The sequence below is a fragment of the Drosophila subpulchrella genome, chromosome 2L (assembly GCF_014743375.2).
Source record: "Drosophila subpulchrella strain 33 F10 #4 breed RU33 chromosome 2L, RU_Dsub_v1.1 Primary Assembly, whole genome shotgun sequence".
NCBI classification, from domain to species: Eukaryota; Metazoa; Arthropoda; class Insecta; order Diptera; family Drosophilidae; genus Drosophila; species Drosophila subpulchrella.
In genome coordinates, this window is record NC_050610.1 from 15,330,511 (window position 1) to 15,348,506 (window position 17,996).

At 41.2% G+C, this 17,996-nt stretch overlaps 3 protein-coding genes across 5 annotated transcripts in view; 2 read left to right on the top strand and 1 right to left on the bottom strand.

Annotated features, from left to right (window-relative positions):
- LOC119548218 (cGMP-dependent protein kinase, isozyme 2 forms cD4/T1/T3A/T3B) overlaps positions 1-8,397 on the top strand; it is a 33,993-nt gene extending 25,596 nt beyond the window's left edge. For 2 of the 3 annotated variants that reach the window (XM_037855354.1, XM_037855355.1), the window contains 6 exons: positions 4,127-4,346; positions 5,683-5,919; positions 5,984-6,133; positions 6,579-7,198; positions 7,266-7,455; positions 7,511-8,397. In XM_037855354.1, the coding sequence (XP_037711282.1) occupies positions 4,127-4,346; positions 5,683-5,919; positions 5,984-6,133; positions 6,579-7,198; positions 7,266-7,455; positions 7,511-7,676 (1,583 nt within the window). In that variant the 3' untranslated portion in view covers positions 7,677-8,397. Of the gene's footprint in view, positions 1-2,543; positions 3,886-4,126; positions 4,347-5,682; positions 5,920-5,983; positions 6,134-6,578; positions 7,199-7,265; positions 7,456-7,510 lie in introns of all 3 variants that reach the window. The other variant, XM_037855356.1, reaches the window with a different exon arrangement.
- Positions 8,398-8,589: 192 nt separating this feature from the next.
- LOC119548221 (serum basic protease inhibitor) lies at positions 8,590-9,320 on the top strand. Its single transcript, XM_037855358.1, has 2 exons — positions 8,590-9,047; positions 9,116-9,320. The coding sequence occupies exons 1-2, from the start codon at positions 8,930-8,932 to the stop codon at positions 9,289-9,291; spliced, it is 294 nt and encodes a 97-aa protein (XP_037711286.1). The 5' UTR covers positions 8,590-8,929; the 3' UTR covers positions 9,292-9,320.
- Positions 9,049-11,289, bottom strand: LOC119548220 (UDP-glucosyltransferase 2). The gene is made up of 3 exons (XM_037855357.1): positions 10,072-11,289; positions 9,727-9,943; positions 9,049-9,667 (listed from the first exon to the last, which is right to left on the bottom strand). Exons 1-3 carry the CDS (start codon positions 11,165-11,167, stop codon positions 9,376-9,378), a joined length of 1,605 nt encoding a protein of 534 aa, XP_037711285.1. The 5' UTR covers positions 11,168-11,289; the 3' UTR covers positions 9,049-9,375.
- Positions 11,290-17,996: the final 6,707 nt, after the last annotated feature.

The window sequence follows — 17,996 nt, forward strand, 5'->3', positions numbered from 1 at the left end:
CGGACTCGATCTGAATCCGAATCCAAAAAAAACTGCCCTTGGCACACAAGCCAATGTCTGTGACTAACTTTGCCTTAATCGAGGCTTCCGAAAGACTGCTCTGGAGATCCGTTAGCTTCTATAAATAGCAGTTTTAAAAGGCCAAGTGGTGGAGAATACAGGGAAAAATATTTAAGAAATCGATACACTTTGTGACCAGAACAGATTTACCAATTGATTAATATTTAAATATCCTACTTAATAAATGTACATTAATTTGTTTAAGCCCTTCATTATAAAACGACCGTTCTGTAAAAATAATATCAACATTTTTTATTGAGTGTTATCCCACGAATACTATTTATAATGATAATTGGTATTTCCTATGATTAAATTCCACAATAAGTGAGCTATTATCAGACTTTTATGCGTTTCCCGCAGTGCAAAGTAAATCTAAAGTTGCTCTTAACGAATTCTTGTTTCCCTCCGCTTGTGCGATTGTATTCAAATCGGCGAATCAGACACTGGCTGACCTTGCCAACACTCGACATCCAACAACCATTAATACCCGAAGCCAGTCTCTGGGCAAAATTGCAAAATGTCTGCAGTTTCAATTTGTACACATTTTTCTCTCCTTTAGTTGTTATTTTTCGTTTTGGGGTGTTCAGCTGGGCCTGACGGATTTCCGCATTTTTAAAAGTCAGCAAACCTCGACCCCTCTGAACTCGTCGAACCCCAAACTTGGCAGACTGGCGCTTTCTACACATTTAGTTTTGGGAAAAACTTGCCCATTATTAAAAATAAATTTATATAAATTGTTTTGAATACCTAGGAAAATTTATATTTGGCCTGCAATCTCAGTCGTGTGTTGTTTACCCATAATCACTTTAAAAAGCCAAGGCACGAGGGGTTCTCACAGGGAAAACCACGTAGTGATAACGAATTCTCGAAATATCCCACCCCCTACTCTTACGCAAATGTATAGTATCTGTATCTCTGACTGTGTTTGTACGGTAATTTATTTGCTATTAGCTAAGAGTATAGTTCAACAACACTTTTGTTTACTGTTTGATTGATCATGTTCAAGGTGCTACAAATGATCATTGTTTGCTGTTTGTGCTCGCCGCTCGTTATTGTTGCTCGTCGCCGGTGTTTGTTTAGTCACCGTTTCCGATTGTGCGTAGTCGTGACAATCGAGTGTTTTCAATTGGATCGCAGATGTTGTGGAATCTTTTAGCGTGGTGTTTAACAACAGTTTATTAAATGGGAAAAATTTATTAATGTAAATGCTTTTATTGTGTATTTAAACCAGTTAAAGTACAAGAGAATTTTCTTTTTCTGACAGATATATTTATGATATTCCTAGAAGTTATACTAACTTTGTATGAAAGACTTTTGAAAGTAGAGTGTTTTTTATTTCCCATTAACATTTACAATTTGTTTAGCCTTTTAAATATCCCATCCTAAAAATCCTAATGTTTATTGATAAACCCATAAAAATTTCTCATTCGTGATTAATAAACACTTTTAGAGCACACCCAATTCCGAAAATTCCAGACTTTCTAATTTACTGTGCACATTTTTTCTAGTCATGCATGCCCTCTCCAAAAGCTTATTGAATATTAACTAAAGTCTACTTAGAGTAAATATTTGCCTGGATCACCCGCAGATTTTGAACACACCCCCTGAAAAACTGAGTCATAAAACACACACAAGATCATTTGCGTCAGTTTATCCGATCAATTAGCGTAAATGAATCCACAGACGATCGATTGGAAATCCCTCGTAGCTAACAACTCCCTTCCAATTCAGAGTCACGCTCCATTTTATTATTTCGAGCCCAGCACCGATGGTCACTTGATTTATTTTTGGGTTTTCTAGGTCGGGCACTACGTCACCTTTGATTGTTAAACGCCTTTATTATTGTTTACCTTTGGCAATATCGCCAATTGTCACTTCCCCTTTTCACCGCGTCGCCCAAATTCATTCACAACTGGCTAATTTGTCGATGATTAAGCTTTCGTTGCATTCGCCAGTGGAAAAAATCGAGACTCACTCATTCACACGCTCTTACCAATTGCCCGAAATTAATTTGCAACTTTAGCTAAATGCTATTGTATCTTGTAAATGCTTAAAACGTGCGTAATTCCCCAAATCCGTTCAAGATTTATGGTTTTCTATACATAGTAGTGAATTACCCAATAGGAAAAAAGTCAATTAAAGTTTAACTACTGTTAACGGAATATTAAAAATCCCATGTTTATAATTGTTTACGAGAAAGCTTTTAAAAATTACCCATTCCCTTGGATTGGCCCAATTTGAATTTAAATTTATTGTTATTATTCTGCTCACCATTGTGAAAGAGTTGTCAAAGTGGGTAGATCAACTGGCCATAAACAAAATCAAAGCACAAACGTGAGGCAAGTCGCGAAAACATGGAAAGTTTACAACATCGACAACAGCGGCAGAAACACAGCAACTGAAACAGCAAAGAGCCACCAAACGTGTGCGGCTTTTGCAATATAAATAACAAATAAATTTTGTTATTTTGTTACCAACATAAGGCCTGAAAACCATAGGCATCGCCATTCCCAGTGACTCTTCAAATATTCCGTGCGCGAAATTTCCGAACTCTTGGGTTATGCAAAAGAGCCCGAAAAAAACAAAAACAAAAGAAAAACAGAAAGAAAAAAACATAAACTAAACGGATAAGTGAAGACAAACAAAGCACGTCGCTGCAGCTGGTCAAGTGAAATTTGTTGTCTTTCGTAATGAAAATCAAACATTATCCGGGCAAAGCCGTCGATGCGAGTCTTTCGCTGGAGGGCAGCAGTGCCATGGGTGCTTTGTATGAGGAAAACTGGCTAAGGGCGGCGAATCAGGCTAATCAGGCGATTCAGGCGAGCCAACCCCCACGTTCGACGAGCTCCAAATTGATCCGGCAGAGCAGTTCCGCCGGCAGTAGTTTCCTCATCGAAGGCATATCTGCCCTGAGCAAGTACCAAATGACCCTGGAGAATATCCGCCAATTGGAACAGCAATCGAGGGATAAACGTATAGTAAGCACGATCAAGGAACTAAATGGCTATAGGCCATCGGCATTGCAGCATCATCAGCAGCAGCAGATGCACAATGGTTGGGTGGCCGAGGATCAGGATGAGATCGAAGAGATCCGTCCACCTGTGGAGGGTAAGGAAAAGTCGCCTAATCTGCAGGAATCTCCCGCAGTCAACCATTATGTCCTGGATCCCACGGAGAGGCCCAGATTTCCACGACCACGACAACAGTTCTCGGTGAAACCGCCCTCGCTGCGTCGCTCCCAAACGATGTCACAACCACCCAGCTTTGCCACCCTGAGATCACCCCAGAAAATCTCCAGCAAAACGCAGCAGAATCTCAGCAACAGTTCCTCCTCCGCCTACTCCACATTCTCCTCCGCTGCAGAGGATTCTCAGGATCAGGTAGTGATATGCCAGCAGCCACAGAGACTGATGGCACCGCCGCCCAGGGAACCTCCTCCAGAACCACCCAAAAGGGTATCCAAACCACTCAGTAGATCGCAAACTTCTGTTCAGAGATATGCCACTATAAGGATGCCCAACCAATCGACTTCCTCCAGCAGAAGTATAGGCAGATCCAGGGATTCCAATGCATCGCTGAGACGTCATAGTTTGGAGCAGGCGATCAAGGAACTCAAACTGGAGGAGGAGAAGGAGGTTCGTCAGAAGAGTCCCCACATCTCGCCCGCTGCCAGCAGTAATGGCAGCTCCAAGGATCTCAACGGGGAAGGGTTTTGTATCCCACGACCTCGTCTCGTCGTTCCAGTGCACACATATGCCCGGCGACGAAGGACCGGAAATCTCAAGGAGCAGTCGAGTGGGGGGCAGGAGGAAGAAGCAGAGAAGGGTAAGGGTAAGATGATTGGATTTAGTTAAAAAGATCATAACAGTAATACGTTTATTCCATATTTACTTTGATCATGGAGAAATATAAGATCAGTTAAGATTATATCTAGTTTGGATCAGTTTTAAATATGATACTGTTTTTCCAATGTATCATAGAATTACGACTTAGACTAGCAAATAGTGGGGAATTTTTATCCAAAACTTTTGTATTCATCCTATTAATTTGATTATTTCTTCCCCAGATGGACGCGTGGAGGTTTCCCGCGAGGGCAAGTACCTTTCGACCCTTTCGGGGGCAAAGGTCCTTGGCGAACTTGCGATCCTGTACAACTGCCAGAGGACGGCGACCATCACTGCGATCACCGAGTGCAACCTGTGGGCCATCGAGCGCCAGTGCTTCCAGACCATCATGATGCGAACGGGCCTCATTCGTCAGGCGGAGTACAGCGACTTCCTCAAGAGGTGAGTAGCCCTCCGCCAGGTCCGCCGCTTTCCTTTCTGGCCAACAGCCTCTCGAAGACCAGACCCGACTTCCCCATTGCCAATCGGCAATTTAATGTGCATTTTAATGAGCCTTTGGGCCTGTGGCGATGGCGAGATGGTGCCGACTGGTTATTTGCAATTTGGGCGTAATTAATGTTCATTTGCACTTAATTATATCAATTCCGCAGAGCACTTCGTGTATGGTCATTACTTTATAATGGCAAATGTAAAAATCGCTTAGTTTAAGGATTTTTTTTTTTGTTGCTTTTCTTAGCCCCGGTCGATTTGTGTTTTCAAATCGTGCAAGGTTTGTCGAATAAAGTAAGGTAACTTTCTCCGCCGGCCCCATCGACGGCATCTCTTCAGATCGAATCCACCATTATGGCCATCCCGTCATCGTCATGGTCATGGGCGTCCATATGACGTGCAATGGCTCAAACTGAAAACTCAAGCTGAAAACTCACAGCTCACTTCAGCTAAACTTCAAACTGCGGCCAACGAACGCATAGAAATTTCTTTTTCCAATGGCAGCCGTGGCAACCAGTTTTTGGCCAAGTCTGTGCAATGATCAGCTTCCAGTCTCACTTCCACCTCCAGTCGCTCCTTCCCAAAGTGACCGGCAAATTAATCGCGTTTAATTGGTCGTCCGTAAAAACTGCTAAAAACCATAATTGAGGCCTCGACCATGCACTCGTTGCCTATTCCACATTCAAAGAAGTAGCGGAAAAAAAACGGATAGAAAATGAAAGTGCATTGGGATGATGATGATGATGATGAAAGATTCAGATACAGATATTGCAGCTGCCAGATACATGTGGGCATTCACTAAAAAATGCCAGCCAGCAGGGAAAAGAATGGGCGGAGTAGTAGTTCGATTATCTTGGTCTACAGTTTGAGAAAATGTTATATTCTGTAAAATCATACCTTATATGAAAGGTTTACCAGAAACCCAAGAAATCTATCTAGCTTCTATTTTGTTTAAAACTGTTTTATAACTTGTAAAACTAATAGCTTGGTTCCAAGACGAGTTTATTTTTACTTCTATTTTATTTTCTTTATTTCCAAAAGTTCAAAAATTGTTGTTGAGTGTAGAGATTAGAGATATATGCGATGCACAAAGCCAGAGGGAAAGACATAATGGGAGGAGTTCTGGTGCGACTCTCAGTGATCGATGTAGGTCAACAATAGACCTACCATTACTGTGGAATTCTCTTATCTGGATCGAACTTGCCGCGACCACTAATTAAACCACTTTCTTTATGATCATCTCTCTCGAAAAAAAACTAACAATTTTTGCTTTCTTATCTTCCGCCAGCGTGCCCATCTTCAAAGACCTGGCGGATGACACGCTTATCAAGATCTCCGATGTCTTGGAGGAGACGCACTACCAGCGAGGCGACTACATTGTGCGCCAAGGAGCCAGAGGCGACACCTTCTTCATCATTTCAAAGGGCAAAGTTCGGGTGACGATCAAACAGCAGGATACGCAGGAGGAGAAATTCATTCGCATGCTGGGCAAGGGAGATTTCTTTGGAGAAAAGGCTCTCCAGGGGTGAGTTTTACATTAGAAAACTCTTTATTACGTACCAAAACTAATTAAATTATTTATTATATAGCGATGATCTGCGCACGGCGAATATTATTTGCGAATCCGCTGATGGCGTCAGTTGTCTGGTCATCGATCGCGAGACCTTCAATCAGCTGATTTCAAATCTGGACGAGATCAAGCATCGCTACGACGACGAGGGAGCCATGGAGCGCAGAAAGTAAGCAAACAATTATTTAACAAAAAAAATTAATCAAGATTAGCACTAAGGAATGGAATCAACGTACAACAAGGTCAATAAACTGCCTCGAAATCAACTCAAATCTATTTAAATTTTGAAGTGTATAATTATTTGATAGTCAAGTGATCGCCACACGTAATTACCACATTTGTTTTGAACATAGCTAGTAGTTAATATACAAATCTTGAGAGGAAGACTAATAATATAGTTAAAAAGCGCTAATTAGAATTGGATGTATTCAAAATGTTAGTTAATTTTAGATTTCAATTGAGGCAAATATATTATTACTTGTTATTTTAAAAAAGATTATAAGATTAAGATTTAGCAAGGCTTAAAATTTTCCCCAAAGGCCTTTTACTCATTTAAATCATAGATATTTGTCTTTATCAAGTACATATTGACTAACAACCAATACTCTTTTCAGGATCAATGAGGAATTCCGGGACATAAACCTCACAGATCTGCGAGTTATCGCGACTCTAGGAGTTGGCGGCTTTGGCCGCGTGGAGCTGGTCCAAACCAATGGAGATAGCTCCAGATCCTTCGCCCTCAAGCAGATGAAGAAGTCACAGATCGTGGAGACGCGACAGCAGCAGCATATCATGTCCGAAAAAGAGATCATGGGCGAGGCGAATTGCCAGTTCATCGTGAAGCTGTTCAAAACCTTCAAGGACAAAAAGTACCTGTACATGCTGATGGAGAGCTGCCTGGGCGGAGAGCTCTGGACGATTCTGCGGGACAAGGGCAACTTTGATGACAGCACCACCCGCTTCTACACAGCGTGTGTGGTGGAGGCCTTTGATTACCTGCATTCGCGGAACATCATCTACAGGGATTTGAAGCCGGAGAACCTGCTGCTCAACGAACGGGGCTATGTGAAGCTGGTGGACTTTGGCTTCGCCAAGAAGCTGCAGACGGGCAGGAAGACCTGGACTTTCTGCGGCACGCCGGAGTATGTGGCTCCCGAGGTGATTCTCAACCGAGGTCACGACATTAGTGCGGATTACTGGTCGCTGGGAGTGCTCATGTTCGAGTTGCTAACGGGTGAGTTGGGGAAATAATTGGGAGAATAAAGCCAATGGAATAAACATTATCTTTTCCCTTTTTCTAGGTACCCCTCCATTTACTGGCTCGGATCCTATGCGTACCTACAATATCATACTTAAGGGCATCGATGCCATCGAGTTCCCCAGGAATATCACGCGTAATGCCAGCAACCTGATCAAGAAGCTGTGCCGAGACAATCCCGCAGAGCGTTTGGGCTACCAGCGTGGTGGAATCAGCGAGATACAGAAGCACAAGTAAGATTCCCTATAAAAGTATCTTTAAATCAAACTAATTTTTGGTTTCGTAAAGATGGTTCGATGGCTTTTACTGGTGGGGCCTACAGAACTGCACTCTGGAACCGCCCATTAAACCCGCCGTGAAGAGCGTGGTGGATACGACAAACTTTGATGACTACCCCGCCGATCCGGAGGGTCCACCGCCAGACGATGTCACTGGATGGGACAAGGACTTCTAGGGGGAGTTAAGGTCCCGCTTTCCAGACGATGCTCTCTATACGCTTCTGCTACAGAAAACCAGAGCAGATGAAAGCAAGGAAGGAGAAGAAACTGATCTTAAGTGCGCCATATGTACGCCAAAGCCAACAGCAACAGTCAGCAGCTCGCATTGAAAAGCTGCCCCAAAAAACAAAGAAACGTAGCAGTCGCAAGGCCAAGGGCCGACACAAAAGCACACAATCATCCATCGTTTTTTAGCTCTTTTAGATTTATAGATATACGTCTCCGTGACGTGTTATCCCCATGATGTGCAACGCAATGAATTTATTAACGAGTTTATAACTATTATTTTGTAATGAGGATATGTGTCTAGTTCGCCTGGAATTGGTGTAAATTGTAAGTAGGACTCTGTGACTCTGTTTTGGAGCTCTATTAGCCATGTGCATTGTATAAATTCTTTTTATTTGTATCTATTAAATATTATTACCATAATTATTATATATCATTGTTAATGCATACAAATCGGGTTGCCTTATAGACTGTAAGAACATTTTAAAGCAACATCTGACCAAGGTCTTCCGTCATACGCCCTAAAAACATTTGTTAAAACTCTATCTAGCCTCTCTTCTATCTTTCATTAGTCCTAGCGATCATGTCTATTATGTGTACGAATAACATGCCCTTTTAATTGTCTCTTTTAAGTAAATCAGTTAGAAATTGAATAAACAAATTTATGCGATAGTTCTTTGTATTTTTTCTAGACTTTTATAGAAACAATTTAGCAAGCTCTTCCCTTAAGAGACTTCTTTGGTGGTAAAAGATAAGAATATTATGACATTCAAAGAAAACTGTGTAATTTCTTTAAGTGAAAAACGAAATTTACATTGTGTTTACATCATGTATATGCCGTCCACCTAAATTAACCTTATCCAAGGTTCTTCCTATATGGGCGCTTCTCTTTGCACACGTTTTCACTTGGCAGAGAGTGCATTGGAAAATATGCAATAAAAAGAGGAAACGCTGAAATGAAAACGAAGTTGGCCAAAAACAAAACTCAGGTACGTGACGAACGGAAGAAGAATCGTCACACAGAGAAAGCTGAGAAAAATCAGTCAAAATGCCAGACAAATTAAATGAGAACATTCTGTGCCCGACGTTACTGCAGATCGCACCGGAAAACTGAAGCTCTATTGTTGAAAAACGAAAGTTTAACAGGAAGATTAAGTGTCATTAAATTTGTTTAGCTTGTTGCTATATTTATGAAGTAATCAAAATGGCCTTGATTGTGAGGTGGAGGCAACTTTGTCTAGTGTTGTTTTTGATCGTTGGCCTCTCTTTGGGTCTTCCCAGCTTGGAAAATCAGACGCACGACCAAATCGAACAGATAATAGGTGAGCTATTTAAGCTTTTAAAAAATAGATTTTATTATATGTTTTATAAACTTTAACATTTTTTCCAGCTTGCAGACAGCCCAAGGCACCTGGTTTATGCAAAGGACGTCAATTGCGATATGCCTACAACAAGAAGACCGGAAATTGCGAGAGCTTCTACTACACGGGCTGTGCCTCCACTGAGAATAATTTCCTGACCTTTGAGGAGTGTCGCAGGGACTGCATGCAACGCCTGCGCTACTGAAATCCTCATTAAACTGTACTTACTATATATTTGTTGTTACAAAAATTAGCATGTCATTCGTAATGTTTAGTAGACTCGTGAGGCTTAAGATCTCTTTGGCTTCTTGCCAAGTTTCTTATTGGCAGGCGTAGATGGCTTTCCTCTGCACATATAACTTAAGATTATTATCAAGAAAACTACTGGTATGAATATCAGGGCTATACTATCCAATGAGTGGTAGATAAATCCATTAAGTTCAATGCCTGGCGATTGAAGTAGTTCTGCGGCTACTAAACCATTTTTAATTACATGTTCCACAGACCAAATAGCTGTCTCCAGCGGCGCTTTCTCACGCTCATTGAAAATCTTCGAGATCTGAAGAGAACGTTGAGCGTAACTGAAAGAATAATATAGATTTAAAGAGTTTGGTTTCGTAAAAATGTATTAAAGATCTACCTCTTTTTGCTTAGCTCTGTAAAGGCACGCTTAAGGTTTGGTATAGTGATATCTTCATAGTTCAATTTTAGACCCATACCACGATTTTGTACCGAAAATGCATTTAGGAATTGATCTCCATAGATCGGAGTGACTAGTAGGGGTTTGCCACAATGTACCGATTCGGTGGTTCCAAGTAGGCCGCCATGAGACCAGAACAACTTTACTTTGGGGTGACCTAAAATAGAAATGTAAAGGGCTCTAATCCGGTTTTTACGCAATAACTGGTTTTATGTTTTGAATTTAATATTCAACAACTAATGAAAATTAAATCAGGGCTTGAGGAATTTTATAAGTATTACTTACAAAGAAGAGCTAATTGAGGAGCCCATTTGACGAAGAGAAATTTGGAGGAATCTGTTTTTGGCGTCTCATCCCCCTCCCACTTCCAAATGATTCTTAAGGGCTGATTTTGTAGAACTTCCAAAATAGATGTTAGTTTATCCTCATCGATGCTTGAAGCTCGCACCATAGAACCCCAGCTAATGAAGATCACACCTTCGTTTGACCGATTTAGGAAAGTGGTGATACTCTCTGGTAATTCCTGTTCTGCCTTTTTAGTGATGTGCACTCCTCCAATTTCCACAAATTGTAGGGATTGTGGACGACTGCCCATTAGCGAGTAATGCTGATTTCCGAAAATAAAAGCAGTTTGGGTGCGAGCTACTTCCTCTACATCTATTTCCACTCCAAGATACTTTCGTATCAATAGGTTATCGGCTCTATTGGAGTGATATTTGTAGAGAAACTTTAATAACTTAGCTTGTATAAAGTTTAGCAAGCGCTCATGCCATTTCAGTTGGCCAGAAAATCCCACAAATTCAGATTGTATAAACGCGGGAGAATCCGGCAGATCAATGCGATCGTAATAGTAGGGCATCAGGGCGCAGGTACTCAAGCCTATAATTGGGAGATTCAATAACTTGGCCAAGGCCAGTTGGCAGTCGGAGTTGAAATATTCCGTGAGTAGAAGATCATAGGGTTTGTTTTGGTGTCGTTCGATAACTCTGTCTATGTGACCACTGGCAAAGAGATGGTCACATGTCTTCTGACCCTCATTGTGCAGGGCTTTATATTCCCGGATCAGTGCTGGCAGGGATCTTGTGGGTGTGTTTTCCGTCAGGGAAACCAAATTGATCGTGGTGCTCGACTGATCCTCACCAGGCGCTGAGATCAGCAGTTCCTCGTAGTTGGGAAAGGCTTCTGCATGTGGATTCTTCACATACGAGATCACTGTAATGTCGTGTCCCCGAGTCGCCAGCTCATTTAGTATGGGCATCACCACTTTAAAGTGGCTAAAACCAAAGTGGGGATAAACAGCCAGAACATTACCAGCCGAGATCGGTGGAGGAACCCCCAGAATCCCCAGGAATACAATAAACACTCCGCTGCGCACCCACATCGCTCCGTACTTTTCCACCGATTGAATCGGTTACCCAACTTTTAGATCCGATAACCTTATCTTTCATTGTGCCGTGGGGTTCTAATGACTTGGCTAATCAAAGCGTTTTGTTGTGGTTTCTTAATGGAGAGTGCAATTGCACAAAATGCACTTGCTTGGCTTCCCTTCCTGTGGAAAGTTCCAACTGGAACTGCTATCGATAGCGATATATCGATAGTATTAGCCAAATTATTAAAGTGAAAAAGTAATTAAAGAGTCAGGATAAATGAATTGGTTTAATTATTTCAATTCTAATATATTGCGCTTTAAGTCCTTTATTGTTTTTGTTATTATAACCAAAATTAATTCCTTTTTAAAACCAAACTTATATATTAAACACAAAGTATAGCCTATCTCAAAGGAAAGAGCTTGAAAATATGAATTTATAGCATACTTTTGGGATATGTAAAGGTTTGTAGTTGTGTTGCCACCTGGCTTAAAAACTGAAACTCTATAAAGATGGCGCCACTTACACTGTTCAGATTCAAAAATATTTATATGACTGACTGGCTTTACGATAATTTTGCACGTCCTAAATAAGGTATAAACTAGAAAAATGTTAAGCTTTATTATATTATTTAAACTAACTATGAAAGAAAAAACATAACGGATTGCAATTCTCGTAAGTTATTGTATCTTGAGCAATTTTTAAACGAATCTCTGGTAATGGAATAAACCCAGAATGCTGGCAATAATACTTAAAATTAAATTATCCGTTTAGAAATCAAGTCAAGTGTTAACTTAAGTCATCTGTCTTAACTGTCGATTGCAAAACGGCCTCAAGATATTCAACTGGACAATTGAATTGCGACGGCGATGCGAAACGCCCTCCAAACATAGCGATAATGGACAGTAGTAAGCGTTAATTGAACCTCAAGCGATATGGAGCGATAATAAATGCAATTGCCATTCGAAATGCAGCAACGGATCCAAAGAATATACGCCCAGAGTTACAGATACATTTTCAGATACAGATACATTTGGCAGCTGCTGCAGCTGGCTGTCTATCAAGTGCACTCTGCACTTTGAGCTGTGGTCCTGGGTCGTTGGTTTTTGGTTTTGGATTTGAATTCGGCTTTCGGCTTGGGCACTGGGATCTGTCAATGGTTTGGCCGGGTCCGGCTGACATGCCCACAAGATTAGTGGCGGTAATTTGAAGTGCCTGGCCCTGCCCAGAAATGCACTCAGAGAAATGTCTCAAGAAAGTTTGAAATGTTTTACCATTACCCGAAGGTGCATGATATGTATCTTAATGAAAAGAAATGCTTAATTTGTTGTAAAATATGATATAAAGCAAATAAGATTCAAATAGCTGATTTGGAATAAAATCTTTATTTTAAGACTACAAACCGAGCTTTAATTTCGCAGTTTTTTGTTTGTTCTTGTGAAATTATCTTAGCGTGTATATTATAGGCTTTAATTAATCAAAATAAAAATTGTTGTACACAAAATACTTATATTAAGAAAAATAATTAGTGTTTTACATGTGCAAAAAGAATTATATAAAATTGGAAATATTATAAATATAACAAATTGTTTAAGGGGAAAACACATTATTATGAAACCAATTCAATGAGGAAAATATCTTTTAAGTGTGTCACATTTGAGGACGGAAGAAGAAACGGCCTCTAGCATTAATTCGATTGGAGTCGTTCGATGATGGCTCGTTGGGAAATGCAAAGGGAACCCGAATGGTGGGTGGTTGGGGAGTTATGTTTTAGAGTGGCTCCACACCAGCTAATGGGAGTGGGCGTTATATCGACCCACTTCCCAGGCCCTTTCGATGCCGATTGGCTCTGGGCGAAACACTCTCTCACACTTGATAGCGGCCAGTTAACGCTAAGTGTTTTTTCTCGGTAAGTGTTCCTCTTCTTTTTTCATTCCCGATAAAAAGTGTGTAAAATTCAACAAAGGCATCAGCATGAGCAAATTGTACAAAACGGGGCAATTAAAAAACGAACATTCCGAGCGATAAGTAGGTGCCCCTTGGGACCAATTGTATTTCGATGGAGTGTGGTGCTGGTGGTTCTACTGATTCTGGTGGCTGTGAGTGGCTTCGATCAGTAGTTTCGCCCCCATTATAAACCCAGATTGTTGATATTGCGTCCATCGAGTTGAGAGTTGTTTCTGTTTTTGTGTCGGGAAATTGTTTCTGAAATCTGGATAATATCTGGCAATATTCAATACACATGAGAAACGCCCCACACACTTTGGGGACTTCTGGTCTTGCCTTATCGCGAGCCTGGTTTTCGAGGATCACGCGATTCCCAAGGCCCGCTACGACGTGAGGCCACTCTGACCCTTTCTTCTTCTTCAATCCCCAAAGTGCCTACGTGAAGAAATTTGTTTAATTTTTTCCGCAAACAATTATACTTTTATGGACTTGTTACAAATATTTTTGAATTAAAGAAAATAATAATCTTGGGTTTTTATCGCACCTCTTTTAAAATGTCTACTTTATTTTTAGAAACCAGCTGACGTCAGAACCCTCCCCCGAGGCCTTTTTCTTCCCCAAGTTGTTAATTCCCAATACAAGTCAACGCTCTTGTGACGCAATTCAGAAAACACGCACCCACATTGTCCGGCTTTAATGGTCCTGGCTATTTGGAGCGTGGTCCGATGTCCTTTTTATGTGAGCCTTCTCCGCAGGACTTAATTAGAGCGCTGTTTGCACAGATTTCAGCATTTCAGCATTTCGCAGTTATGATCCAATTTGGCTCGTTTAAGGACACACGCCCCGGCTCATTTGTTTGCCCATTTGTCTGGCTGTTTACTTCGATTGTCGCCTGAGCATCGATGGCCAGGATTAGTAGGCAATCAAAGGAGGACACATCGCAGGACATGTGTGCCCAGCGGGCGTCGTTCAGCAGACAGCTGCCAAGACTGGAACCGGGAGTAGGTCCTACTGGGGTCCAGCAGTGATCCAATTAACGTCCGGTCAAAGGCAAACAGCACACTCGAAGGAAAGATTCAAAAATTATAACCAAGAAATGTAAGAATTACAAATTTAAAATAGTCAAATTATTATGGTAGATATTTTTTTAACCAGCGAAAAATTTATCCAAAAGAAAAAGATGCTTGTAAGCAATATTATTAAATTATCATACAAAATATTATACTAGACAATGAGTTTTTTAGATGTATAATTCTTAAAACGTCTAGTTTATGAATATACTCTGTTTTGTAAAACAATTTTTTGTTACAAATAATTCCCGTTTATAAGTCTGAGTAATATTCAGGGGGTATAACTATAAAAGAATGGTGCATTTTGGGGGAATGATCATAGTGTAGCAAAATGGTTTGACATAAAAATGCTAAACAAAAATCCAAAAATTCGGGAATAGTTTGTAGGAGGAATTTTAAAATTTTCGCCACAAAGCTTGAGTATTTTTCTCCCAGTGCACACCTTTCCCTAGCAACTAATCGAGCTCGTGCCTCCGGACAATGACGGGTAGCTATCTGCTGGACAGAGGAACTGGGGAGGAGTGACGACTATGGACTGACATCAGATAACTGGCCAATCTCGAGTCCGAAATGCAGTTGCAGTGGCGGTCACTTGGAGCTGCAGTTTCCTGTCCCCCGTCGAGTGCCGAATGTTGAATGCCGAACGCCGAGAGGCGCATTAAGGTGAACTGCACGAGCTACTTGAATTGGGTTTGGTTTCGGGCTTTTGATTTTAGGCTTTTCGGTCCGAACTGCCACTTGTGGGAGCTACTCGAGGGGTTTCAGCTGATATAAGCTGTTCCACAGACAGACAATCGCCGATAGCTTATCGGGGTGTTTGATTCTTGAAGAAGCTCTTCTGATCGGGAGCTTAAGGGGAAAAACATCCAGACGGGAGCTTAACTGCAACTTGTCCAACGTTTCAAGGGCCGCGATTGCCGATGATAAGCAACTTACTATTTGAATAGGCTCTAATCAGAGTTGCAGTGTACTAAAATATTGCGGAAATCAATAGAATATGACAGATTGCGATTTTGTAATCTTCACGAGGGTTTGCAGCCCCTTTTATATGTTATATTTTGTTTCCGAATTTACAAACAAGCATTATGATCACTATATAAAAGTAATATAATTATTCAGCATATTGATTTTTAAATATTTGTATAATTTATTTCGGGGCTTGCTAGTCAGTTAATTTAAAGGAAAATGTTTTTATTTTAGAATGAGATAGATTAAAACATTTTTAAAGCTTTACTAATCACATAAGAGGATTTTCCATAAAGTTTTTATGGAATAAAATACAGTTATAATCAAAATTAATACCATAAAATCTCAAATTATGAATCCTCAATTTTTTGATATCATGGATGAAGAAAAGATATATATTTGACCTATTATAATAAATATAAGGTAATTACTAGGAGTAAAAGGTTATTTCTAGTACATTTTAATATTTTATTCAGTTAGTATAAACATTCTATATCCCATTTTATAGGCTCTTTTGACAAGGCCACTACCATTATAACATTACTTCGCTTTCCCCTTGGCAAGTGTTAAAAGAACTTAATTCGTGCGCCTAAAATTCAGGGGAATCGACAATGGGATGGGTCGCCCAGCATTTGTTTGTTCATTACTTGATTTTAAATTCCGGATTCCGGGCGTACGCCTCTAAAAAGGAAGTCCAAAGGAGTCCCCGAGGAAGGGCGTGCGCGCAATGTAAACAAATGGAGAGGTGCGCACGCGCAATCTTCGAGTTCAGTTTTTCGTTTTGGTACAGAGGGGAAATGGCCGAAAGGGAACTTGGCATTCGGCATGTTTTACACGTGAATTACGATGACAAAAAGGCCAATAAAACAGGCAAACAGGGCCAACAGGCAACAGAGCCAAGTGAAGGTGAGGCTGTTGCTGAAAAAGCAGAAGTTTGTCCTTCTCCCGGTTACAATATCTCATAGTTTGCGTATCTGTATCTGCGCGCCTTCACCACGCGACGCGTTTTATGGCCTTTGTGCGCATTCGTGGAAACTATTCAATTGATTCGAAATTGCTGCAATATAAACGCAGTGCTGCCGATCGGATCTCTACGGATCGTAGGTAGATGTATGCCTAGACCCAGTCCATAAGGCCATGTTTTTCGGTATGTGGACATATATATTTCTCCCTCTCGTATCCTCAGGGACGCGCGTGTGTTGTTTCAAGTCCGGGATCGGTATCGGAATCGGAAAGTGTGGCGAAATGCCTGGCAATTTGTTTACGGCCGGGGACAAAAGTCAGCCGAAGGTTGAGAAATCGAAGACCCAATGATGTTGCAATTATTGAACCTTCTGTATTTTCAAATTTCCATCATTAATAACACAGGCGGGGACCAAGGTGAAACATGGTTTCGGTTCGGCTCAGTTCGGTACGGATCGTATCGTATCGGACGACTTGCTGTGACCATTAGCGAGTTTCGGCGGAATACGCGTGAATATATATAGCTGCTAACAAAGCGCGACTCGAGCGCATCAATTGAAGGTGAAGGAAGGAAATTTCAGGAATGCCAGAGGAAACGCCGCAGGTAATCCTCCTGCCATTGGAACGGAACGGAACGGAACCCATACTCCGTAGAACCCCTGGAACCACGCGACTCAACTTGAGCATTAACGGTCCCAGCGAGGAGCCGGTGCTAGCATAAAGATCACCCATAATTATTCATCTTGGGTGGGGTTCGTCTTCCAGTGCCAGTTCCCTCTATTCCGTAGATGTGAAAAACTCAAGAAACTGCATGGCAGGATCTTCGCCTTGGGACCGCTCACTGTGTTTGTCAACGCAGATGCTAATCACAGCATTAGTCGCAGAGATTCCACTTCAGAGGACGTGTTCGATTCCTTGGGATTCGATATGCCAGTTCCGAAACCCAAAACTCTGATGGTTGGGCTAACCTCGGTGCCCCAGCGGCGACTCAAGGTCACTGGCTTTTAATTGCAATTGGATGGACGGTTGGTTGAGATGGCCAGTTCTCCGGATAAAGTTGTCCCCGAGTATTTGGGAAACAGATAATTATTTGTAACTAGTTAGCAGCAGGACCTGTAGAATAACCTGCTGGATACTACCTCTAGGATCCGGAATGTGTGTGGTCCAAGGTGACGGAGCGGGCAGTCTGGGGTTAACCGTGAAACTAAGTTCGATTAGTTTAATCACTTAATGTGTTGGCAGGGGACTTTTTCAGGACGAAAATTAAGACATTTAAGCAATGCGTTCTTTTAGGAGATTATAAGGTTATAGGGTAATTGAACTCAATTTGGAAAGGAAGGCAACATTTCATCTGATATCTAGATCAAAGGGTTTAAAGTACGTAAGACTCTTAAAGTAGGGGGCGTATAATTCGTTTGACATATATTAGTATCCACCCCATGAATTGATCATTCTAATAATTTGTTTGTCACCTAAAAGGAAAATAAAGTACTTACCCAACTTCCTTTTCTTAAATTTAATAAAGACCGAGGCTGGTAAGTACGGAAAGCAATTTAATTTCATCGAAGTCGCTTTTAAGTAAAGCTTGTTTGAGATGACACCTCTGCAAGATTTCGACGCAGAACACTTACATTTTGAAAGTAACTTAAAACATCTAATAAAATTTGAATGAATAGATAGTGAGTGCAGCGAAATGGGAAGACATACACTTAAGTTTTTTTTATGATCCCGACTGGCACTCCCGGGAATCGATGGCCGCGATATCTGAAACTTCCCGCTTCGACTTTAGTGGCATGGTTGTTTTGTAACAACCACAAGAGTGCATAACATGGCTCCTTTCGCAGGCCTGTCAAAACGAAACCAAACAAAACCGAACTGATAAGCAGGTTTGGAATTT